General features: G+C 35.4%; 1 protein-coding gene across 15 annotated transcripts in view; it reads left to right on the forward strand.

Annotated features, from left to right (window-relative positions):
• Nucleotides 1-2169, forward strand: part of LOC100119499 (probable nuclear hormone receptor HR3) — a 57458-nt gene extending 55289 nt beyond the window's left edge. For all 15 annotated transcript variants that reach the window (XM_031932724.1, XM_016986225.3, XM_031932718.2 and 12 more), the window contains 4 exons: nt 535-813; nt 882-1106; nt 1174-1633; nt 1730-2169. In XM_031932724.1, coding sequence (XP_031788584.1) covers nt 535-813; nt 882-1106; nt 1174-1433 — 764 coding nt within the window. In that variant the 3' untranslated portion in view covers nt 1434-1633; nt 1730-2169. The remainder of the gene's footprint in view (nt 1-534; nt 814-881; nt 1107-1173; nt 1634-1729) is intronic.
• Nucleotides 2170-11931: the final 9762 nt, after the last annotated feature.

Raw genomic sequence — 11931 nt, forward strand, 5'->3', positions numbered from 1 at the left:
CCTTTTTTGGTAGATCTCGTGAGCCGATTGTTGAGGAGATCGAAGAGTTTTCGATTCCTTAGCCTGAGTGTGTACCCGTACTTATGCATTGTATCAACCAGAGCGAGAAGCGTTTCCTGAAACATTCTTTTAAATTTTCCATACGCTTGCCTGGCTGTATAATCGCAAGTATAAACGCGCATCGTATACGTCCCGTACTATTCATTTCCACTGTATAACGCAATCGCAATTTTACACGAAAAACACCATACCACACTGTAAACTTGAATTTTTTACACAAGATATTGATGTGCGTAACTGCTCGTTTTCTTTTCTAAACGGAGATTTGCTCGTCACCTATGAATATTTTTTTAGTCTTCTCGTTTTCAAGTATATGAAATGTTCTCTAGATGCACGTAGATGGATATATCGTTAAGATGTTATCGTGTACGCTCGATGAAGAAGAAAAGATGAATTTCGAAAGACTATTTACATTTGTGTCCATCAGCTGTCGAAGCTACGAATTCTAAAGTCGTTAATCCGTTGAACTTGCAGATTCCGCAGAAGTCAGCGAAATGCTGTCGAGGGCGATATCCGACGCTTACACCAGGACGTGTCTGATGCCGATCGAGCAGATCCAGGAATCGTTCCGGAAGGCCCCGACCCAGGATCTCGCGAAAATTCTCTTCTACAAGGACATGCCACAGGAGCAGCTCTGGCTGGACTGCGCGAAAAACCTGACGGCGGTCATTCAGGTGATCATCGAGTTCGCCAAGATGGTCCCGGGCTTCATGAAGCTCACCCAAGATGACCAGATCGTTCTTCTCAAAGCCAGTGAGTACTTGTGCACACATCTCACCTCCTCGACGTCCGTGTTCTCTAACGCCAGGAAAATTGCGCAGGTTCCTTCGAGTTGGCAGTGCTACGCATGAGCAGGTACTACGACCTGCAGACGGGCTGTGTCCTCTACGGGGAGTCGATGCTGCCGCAGGACGCGTTCTTCACGCAGGACACGGCTGAGCTGAAGCTCGTCACCTGCCTGTTCGAGCTAGCCAAGAGCATCGCCGAGCTCAAGCTCACCGAGACCGAGCTCGCGCTCTACAGTGCCGCTGTACTTCTCAATCCCGGTAAGTACCCCCGGAATAATCGAGCTCGAATTCCGTCTCCGTGCTAAAACCCAGGCTCGCTTTTCAGATCGACAAGCACTGAGGGGCCACGGAGAGGTGCGAAGGATCTACGAGGCGGTGCTGCGCGCGCTGCGCTCCGAGCTCGACCGCACTCACGTATCGCCGCTGAAGGGCGACGTGACGGTCTGCGACGCGTTGGTCGCCAAGATGCCTCAGCTGAGGGACGTAACCCACTTGCACATGGAAGCGCTAGCCAAGTTCAAGCGGTCCCAGCCCCACCTCGAATTCCCGGCACTCCACAAAGAGCTGTTCAGCGTCGACAGCTGAACGCAAGACGAGCTGCCGACAGCGAGTAGCGCAGAGCACCAGGCCGACCCAGCATCACTACTATCATCATCATCGACATCGTCATCCTCACTCTCATCGCGACTACCGGTTAACGACGACTTGGACGACTTGGACGACGACCTGGACGACGACCTGGACGACGACCTGAAATGAGCGCAACGGGGCCTTGCTCTGTCAAGGTATATTTACGCCCATTATATATATTCTTAACTGCACTCTCACCACCTTCGCAGCCAAGCAACCGCTCTAACCATGCCTCTTCTCTCTTGTTTCAGATTATTTCCTTCGTATTGAACGTATTGGGCCTTAAATAAACATAATATTGTTATATAAAGTATAAACAGAGCAACATAAAGTATATAAGGAAGATATATATATATATACGTTTATAGGAATATAATATAAATATAAGATATGTATATGCGCATACAAATATATATGTATATAGTACACACACAGAAGCATATATTTATATATTTGTATGTAAATAAGTTATCGGTTGTTATGACAAACACGTAAACCGGGTGCGCGTGTATGTCCGCGCACACGGCTCTATTGACTAATGTAATTGTAAGTTGCGCTAGGGTGATCTCAAAACAGAGTGTTACAGAGAGAAAAAAAATTCAACCTCGTTGACGATTCCGACTGAGCGCGTCGCGCGCTCCGCGTCATTTGTATAGACCGACGTAGGTGAGAAAAAATATATTGATATAAACAAAAAAGTAATAATAATAAACTCGCGCGGAGCGCACGGCTCGTCAGAGAGAAAGAAGAGAGTCCGAAGCCGGCGTCGATGAAAAGTCGCCGGATACGTGCATATAGAGATATTTACGCGGTCCAGGAAACGAGAGCGCGACCGATGGAATTATTCTATACAGTAAATGCGAGTTAAGTGTATATATATATATATATATATATATATATATATATATATATATATATATATATATATATATATATATATATATATATATATATATATATATATATATATATATATATATATATATATATATATATATATATATATATATATATATATATATATATATATATATATATATATATATATATATAAAGCTGGAGTCGCGCTCCCGCTTCGACGCAGACCAAAAGAAATTCGACTAATGAATAATATAATTCTATTATTGTATCGATATTTTATTGTTTTCGAGAACGATCTCTCGTCGACGCGCGACTTCCCGTGCGACGCTTATATTCAATGCATAAATTATATAAGAGCGGCTCAGTCAGAATCCAGATGTGCAAAACTATTGTATGTGCGAGACTCCTTTGAAAAGGGACAAAAATTATAACTGCGATGCATATGAGGAACACACGTTTAACGTACATTTTTCCTTGTCTTGAGATCTCTCTGGTGGATTAAAAAAAAAATAAATAATAATATAAACGACGTCACCGAACACGAACACAGAGGAGGATTAAAAAAAGGAAGCAAAAACGAAACCGACACATTTTTAGTTAGTTATTATTATACATATTATATATATATATATTATATATTGAGGTAAATTGTACGAATTTAATGGAGAAAAATAACGTTTGGTTGGCGCGCTCACTCTATACAGCAGCGGTTTTTTACATGCTTGGCAAACAAAAATATTACTTCCTATGCATATACTGTTGAAAAAGACACAAACAGTGCGACTGCGAGTGATTATATATATAGGGTGAAATGAGACACGGAGACACACACATATAAGCGCGCGCGATTTCGACTCGTTTTCCGGGCGCGCTCGCGCGAGAGATGCGCATATATATATATAGAAACCTGTTTTTATCCTGTCGACTCAGAATAGTTTAAACGAGGGATCTGGTATTCCGCTAATTGCAAGGTTAAGACATATATGATACACTGAATGTACAAAGATTTATGTAAAATCGTTTTTTAAAGCAAATATTATAAACAATGAACAATTATACGGAATAGCTTATCGATATACGTATTATACTATAATCGAGCATGTTTACGGCTTCTCTCTTTACATATATAAATAACTTTCTCTCTCGTTTTCGTTTGTTGAACGACACTGATTTAATCAAAAACGTTGCTAGGAAAAGGGCGAGAAAAACGTGCAGAAGGATCGTGATGCGGGAACCAGGTGAAACGGATGTACACACGTTTTACGTATATTTTTTTTAGAAGTACACTTGCGATACACAACACACACACATACACAGACACATCTTACCCGAATTTCACAAATGGTGGTTTACATAGCTGTGATAAAAGTAAACTGACAATTTTTTTTCGACAGAGAATCAAAACGCTACTAATGTTAATTTCAATTTTTAACGCAAAATAAAATTTTCGCCATCCGTATATCTCGGCGGGATCCTTGAAATTTCATTAATAACGGCACTTTTTAAATTCGATTAACTCTGTCACACCTAGATACATAATGTACTTATCACGTCGTCTGCGTAGTCGCAATTGAATAATTAGTGGACACATATTCGTTAAAGTTATATTTTTCGCTAAAGATTGAATGGAATTCCAGTAGCGTCTTCGCTCCCTGTTTTCTCTTCTTAAAGAATGATCGATACGAAAGTTGCATCATTTACATAGTCTAATTATCGCTCCGTTGTTTAATTTTAGATGTTACTAACAAATGTAGTTGATAAAGTTGAAATTGGCATCGATGGGTCGCAGTATTTGGCGAGCTGTGCTCGTATGTAAAATCACGATGTATAGTCGAGCGTCGAAAATTAGTACGTGCGGGTGGGGCGTGTAATTTTTTCGATTTTGCGCCGGAAAGCGAGTCGTTCTCACAGCACCTGCGAATACATAACAAGAATAAGAAATAAAATTAAACAAACAAGCGGTACAGAAAAATAACGTCACACCGACCACGTATCCAGACATCCTCATTATCATGAATATATAATAAAGCTGCATAATTGTGATATCACGATATATGAGAGTTAAAAAAAAATAATAAAGAATGGAGACGATACAGAAACGAAACTGTAAAGATCAAGTAGTCTTATACCGAAGGCAGAGATACACAGAACCTACGCATATTAAATGGCAAAAAATATACAACAAAAAATATGGAAGTAATGTTCGCACGTGTAATATACGCTTACGTACAAAGAGTGTGAAAGAAATAACGAGGAATACTAAATATTATATATATATACATGATGGGAGACAGAAGAAAAAATACAGTGAATGCGACACGTGCATAATAATTATTGTAGTTATGAATAAGTAGAAAAATTTGTAAGAAAACATGCGAATAAATGAGACGATGCGCCAACTAATACATTAATGTTAATAACGACAAATGAGCTGAGGCGCAACGTGAATATTATTATTATGATTATTATGATTATTATTATTATTATTATTCTACCGAATAACGAGAGTATACAATATAGACTTTACTTATCTTTAGAAAAATTGCTGACATTACAGATATTAAATAAATGAATAAAAAGAACGGGGTAAATGCACTGGAAACGACCCATTATTATAAATATACGCGGTTATGTGCGAGTGATGCGAAACGAAAAGATAAAGATATCCAGAGAATATTCGACACCGATGTATACACACATACGCGCGCAGATGAGCAAATAAACACGCGTAGGCGAAAAATATGCAGGCAGAGAAATACGGGCGCTTCGTGCGGGAAGTAAACTTAGAGTTAACGAAATAAAAAAAAAGTATATTATATAATACAATACACACGTTGCAACTAGAGGTTATTAATGCAATTTGGAGTTAAATTTTATAACATATATAATAAACGAAGAGTTGACGGATAATATAAAAAAGTTATAACCCTATGGCCGAAGGATTGTGCGCCCCTTGAAGACTGCATGGATTTTTATTTGCTTGTTACATTTTTCTTCGTCAATCACTGTTATTGTTAACATATTATTATAGTTGTACTATTTATACGTATGATACTTGGCACGGCGAAGAAATTTCCGTTTACAATTGCATAGTTCACTGCACTGATTAGATTGGTAATGCTCTTATCCTTTGATTTAAGTAATACAATGGTATAAAAATACTGTACATTCTATGTACAAAACAGAGTACAATTATATAGTTATACATCAAATATAATTATAGTAGAGCTGTACAGTAAGAGAGTATATAAATTAATAACTTTAATGCTTATACTACGTACTATTGTATTATGTATAATTTTTTTTCTTCATCACATCACGCTACAAGTACACCTGAATTGTTCGTATAAAGTTAAAGTAAAAGATAGCCTCGTGTAAGTATGCTTGTAAAATATTCTTCATTTCGACAGTGAGAATTTGTAAATACTTTAGCAAGATTTAAAAAAAAAGTCTATTCGAAAGCATGTAGTAGGCAAAACTTTGTTCTATAACGTTTTTTATCGCACTGTAAACTTAAACTTTCCTGCAATCTTTACAAACAAAAATCTGGAGTATAGCTATTCGATCATCTCGAACACTGGTAAAAGATAACGTTTCCTGACATTTGCGTACTACCCGGACTTTATACAAAGTTTGTAAGCAAGATATGGGTTACAAAGACGTTGTGTGAATGTATGACTTTACACAGCGTACACTGTGTAAAATCTGCGTAATCCGCACGGAGTACAGCAATATGAGTTTAAAACGCGTGAAATTCGTACAAACATCCGAGAGTAAAATCGCTGCGCGAATTCAGCACAAAGCTTTGCCTATGTCTGTATAGCTGCACAAACAAAGATCACTGGTTCGAAAATTTTCGCTCTACACCCGTAGACTGAACTGAAACAATCTTCTCGCGTATACTCGAAATCCACCAATTTTTCAAGCAAGCATAATCCTCCGCGCGTAGGGTCTATGTATATTCACACGAACGTGCGCATATATGTAGAGCTTGTCGCCGAGCGAAAAAAAACAATTAAAAAAGCGGCAGGCAATATCGTACTGACTATCGAGGGTATAAAAAAAGTGACATCCACTGCGGGAAATGTAAAAGATAAATAAATAAATAAAATATATTATATATACCTACACGCACGTTCGCGCGACCAAGTTGATTTAGCTTTAAGATTCTAGTATTCGTAAAAAAAAGACAGAGGTTAATATTATCACATTATCCTTCGCGATGGTTCTCAAACGCTCTCGATGAGGCATGTCGAGTGGGGTGACTTTTTCAAAAGATCCAATTCTACGCGCGAGAGCGCGTATTATAGACTTTTGTATAACGAGATGAAAAAAGATTTTATTTTTATCAGCAGCTGTATTCCAAATTTGTAAGAACAACAAAAAATGGGGCCTTGGAGTTTTCAGTGTTCATTGATTCAGATAATGGGAAAGAGGTATATAATATGTAAATAGTGAAAATTGTTGGTGCACTAATGTAAAGTAACTTTACGAGCTTGTGTATAAAATGAAGGCGCAAATGCGTATGGTGAGACGCGAGGAGTCGAGACAAACGCGAAATACAAAAACGGAGCGGAGACACTCGCATATGCGACGATTCGAGAGGCACCGTTTTGTGAACCATCGCAGAGGACACGAGAAAATTTAGACTTATTCACTTTCATCATTATGTATTTGACAATGAAAAAAAAAAAGAAATATGGATTGTAACGAAGAATAAGATGATTTGTTGATAAGTAATATGTAAAATACAAGCGATGTAATTCTCATTTTGACTCGCGACTTTGTTTCTTTGGTTCGAATTTTCTTTTTTCGTCGATTACAACTTAGATTCATGGCAGTGTAGGTTTTAATCATTCGTCAAAACGAATGAATGCAGGACATATATTAACTAACAATGAGACACTTATGCGTGCGCGTATAATTAAAGTTAAGGCGATTGCATTAATTGTTTAAGTGGATTCTTCGGTAATTTTAACGAATATACTTACGTGTAACACACACACCAGAGATAAAACACACACAGTCTAAATTCTAAATTTCAATTTTTGTACCTTTAATTGTGAAAAATGTAGGGATTTATAAATTATACATTTTAGTAGATTACGAAAAAAGGCAAGTGTGGGCAACAAAAAACAAAATAATAAAAACAAAAACAAAAAAAGACAAAAAAAAATCGGAGAGAAAAGATAATAATGTGATCGGCCTGATTTTTAGATTTTTGTGTATTACAGTATATTTAATACGTGCATTGTTATACAGATCCTGCGACCCCCGCATGTTATATCATTTGAAATGAAAAAATCACGTTTATACCCGATAACAATGATGTGTATGAAACAAGAAACAAAAGACTTTGTTGTTTGTATAATTTTTCAAATTTTGTAATTTTTATCCCGCGGTGAATCAGTGAATGCCTGAACAAACTATTTTTACGTATGAATTAATTAAAATAGATTTATATTTGGCTTATAAATATTATAAAACCGAAAACGACGTAGACGTTCTTAACGGTGGTTTGTTTACCGAACGTTTTGTATAATTGCTGTCGAAGTCACCTGCGATGATTCGACATACTTTTAATTATTCTTTTGCGCATATATTATCACACACGATTGAGGTTTTGCGTATATAGAGAGAGAGAGAGAAAGAGAGAAAGAGGAGAGATGATCGTCGGTGCTTTTCGGGATTATATATATATATATATATATATATATATATATATATATATATATATATATATATAATGAATTATGTGAGAGTAAGGATTATGCGAACTGATAATATGTGAGCTGGTTACCTCTAGAAGCAAAACATGAAAAAGAAATATAAGAAAAAATTGTGACAGAGTATGTAACTACAGCAATTAGACTTATATTTTATTTATATTTAATTAGTATTACTTCTAAATGCAATATTAGGTAATTAATGTTATACATAATTTTAATCGCCATTATTATTATTGTTACAATCACCTTACTACTCTTTTCACTACTACATAATTATATACTATTTACTGTTTCTCATCGTTATCATCCATTCGCTATACATGCTCATTTATTACTCGTCTACTATTGTTTCTATACCGTCATTGTCATTCTCCTTCATGATTCGTCTCTTACTTCTTCGTTTTTTTTAAGGATACGTCTTATTCGATAATTGCGATCACACGCTAGATTGTACATACTTTACTGCCGACATTGAAAACGATTTTGCTTTTATTATGGTAAAAATAAATTCACAATTATTAATACTCGGCCACATCTTTCTTTCTTATTCAGTCAAAAAAATATATATAAATAAATCAACTATAATTGATAAATATATATATATACACACACATATATATATATATATATATATATACAAGAACTGATGCTACTTCGTGAGACTGTCGTGGGAGCCTTATATTTAACAAAAATTATAAATGGAGTTGGTGAAAAAAAATGAACAATTTCTCGTTGTGTGTGTGTGTGTGTGTATAAATGATCATTTCCGGGGGTATATGATAAACAAAAAAAATCCATTATTTCTTAGGGAGGTCGCGGATTAAGACTGCTGCTACTTCAAGACTCATTGTGATATTAAGACGAAAAATAGATACAAAATATTATCGTGAGTGCACGTGCAGATTCGAGGTAATGTTTGCATTGATATCTACAATTCTCAAGGTTATACGTTTGAACTTGATAAAATTCGAAATGAGTTTACAATCTTAAGTTTACTGAAAACCATATAACATTAATTGGCACTGACACAAAGATAAAAGCCGTCACTGACGGGATAAAGCTAAAACCCTCGAGCTATCTTGAAGTTGATTGAGTTCTTGGCTCAACGCTGTTTTCGAAATGTCCCAGTAGTATGGATGGCGATTTTGCAAAATAATTTTTCGTACATAAGTCTGTTTTGTACATAAATACGTTAACGACTCTATTGATTTGCGTATACATAGTTCATGTCGAAATGTGTGAAACTCCTATAACATCGCGGCTGTAATATAGATATACATATATAATAACATATGAACATAGATTACGTTGTAGGTGTAGCATGAAGTATCCATTCATGCGGTGACTTACTTGCTGAACAAATAATATAACATATACGTACCATTTCTCTAGAGAATACACAGACGTTAAATAAATTATGTGAATAATATATAGGATATAATACACGAAGAGAGACATATAATATAATAAGCAAAAGCATTTTTTCGTTGACATATAATAAATGCCAATTATTATGTTATCATAATTATCGAATAGCGGCATAGACGTAAAATGCAGTTTAGGTCGTTCACTTATAACAATATTACATGTAAAATCGAAGCAACCTTTCGACTTCATTCACTTATATAGTAAAATAATGGAGACAAATGTATAGCTTTCGAAGTGGTTAAAACACGAGTATAACACCGATTACACATTTAATCACATGTAAAAACAAATGGTACGTCTGACACCAAAACCGAACATCGTTGATTTACACTTGCAATAGGCATATAAACGAGAAGAACAAAATAATGAAATCTATTATGTAGATGCATAAATGCAGAATAAATTGTAGCATCGTCGAAACGTAATAATTAAACATTTTCCCATTACAAGAGATAACGCGTTGCAGAAAATATAAAACTAGTCACAGTTTGAATGGCATAAAAATATACGGGATGGTTATCGTTCGCATTCTAGAGGAAGTAGAATTGAGAGGAAATTGAAGGCGCACGGACCTCTGAAAAACATCGTATTTGAAAACCAATATTAATAATATCACAATTGCAGATCAGTTAACAGGATACGTCGTCAAACGTCGTATAATATCAATTACATAAGATGCTTTTTTTAATGAGTTTTTAGTGGTCCGTCCTGTCGTGAAAATTTCTAATAAATTTTTCGCTTGTTTTACTTTTCATTAGAAAAAAAAATAATAATTTTTTTACTTTGTCAACGCATAATGCAATAGATGAAACGTTCTAGTAGAAAAGAGGAATGTATTACTATAAATAGAAGTAGTTACAGATAAAAACGCAAACAGCGGCCGCGGGTAAGTGATACAGAGAACAAAGTTAACGCCTTGATAAAACCACAATAGGTATATTTTTTACTCGTGCTCTCAAGGCATTACGGATAAGAAATAACATAGTAAAACGAGCTGAAAAGGCGAGATCGGAAGAAGAGAAACTCAACCAATATATTATATGACGCATGCACTGTAACCACGACAAATGATCGCACCGACGTTATTTACGAAACAAGTTATAGTTCAAGTGAATAAGTATATATATATATATATATATATATATATATATATATATATATATATATATATATATATATATAATATATATAAATAATGAAAGGCATCGATAAACATCAACATTCTCTATAGTGAACTTAGCGAAATAATGGATGAACAAAATATATATACATTTATCGTACTCTCAAGCGCGATATACATAGTATACATAACTTGTATTTTTCAGCAAAAAGAATATAAAGTAAAAACGAGGGGGAAAAAAGTAAATTATATAAGCGAAATAAAATGTCTCTAGAGCGACAAAGTTATATAAGAAGAAGAAAAAAACAACCAATACGTAGACTTGTAATATTACCAGATACAAATATTTACATACACGTATAATATAACCGCGTTTTAAATAAAAATAAAAAGAAAAATCAGAAGCTGAAATAATCTCCGGGCAGAATGAGACAGGAAAATGTATGAAAATATATATAATAGAGAAAAGGGATACCCCTCATCATGTATAATCTATATACTGAAGATCTATACCACCTGCATATATACATACACCACCGCATTTATTATTGCCGATGATCGTATTGTATGTATATTCAACAAACTCAATTCTAGCAATAATTTCTATATGATGATCTTATAGTTTAATTTGTTCAAGAATCTTACTATAAACACTTTATATCTTTAACGCGCGTTTTACGTGAAAAGGACAACCCATCATGATGCGTGTATTTAAAAGGTGCGACTTTAATAAAGTACTGCTGTTTGAAAAAAGGCTGACGTTTTGACTGATTATTTATCAAAATGCCGACACCATCATTTTCACACACACTGTCGTCGCATGTATTTGTTCATAAAAAATCATAACTAAAGACATCCAAACGTCAATTCGATTTCCCTGAACTTTTTCCTGGTTTTATGGAAATTTAACTGCTGGCGATTGTCGCATTGCCTTCACTGCAGGCCCTTCACACGACACGTACGGAGAGTCTGATGCGAATCAGATTCTATGCTGTTGCCAATCGAGGGATACCCAGATGTATTACTTATATGCAACAAGGGACTAACGAAGTAGATTATTCCCGCTGGTAGATTTTATTGCCCGAGCAAAGCGACCTGATTAAAAAAAAATAAACAAGACAGGGTACAGGGTAGACAGTAAATTAGGAATTAAGGATTACTTTAGTCACGAATAGGCGAGACTTGCGCATTTTAGCAGTCTGTGCTATAAAATTTTATACGATACTCTTGACTTAAATGGTGTAAAAAAACCATTTAAGTCACACGTATCGTAATGTACTATTATGGATTTCGGCCTTCAAAGACATGTGATTCC

Source organism: Nasonia vitripennis, chromosome 5 (genome assembly GCF_009193385.2).
Source record: "Nasonia vitripennis strain AsymCx chromosome 5, Nvit_psr_1.1, whole genome shotgun sequence".
NCBI lineage: Eukaryota > Metazoa > Arthropoda > Insecta > Hymenoptera > Pteromalidae > Nasonia > Nasonia vitripennis.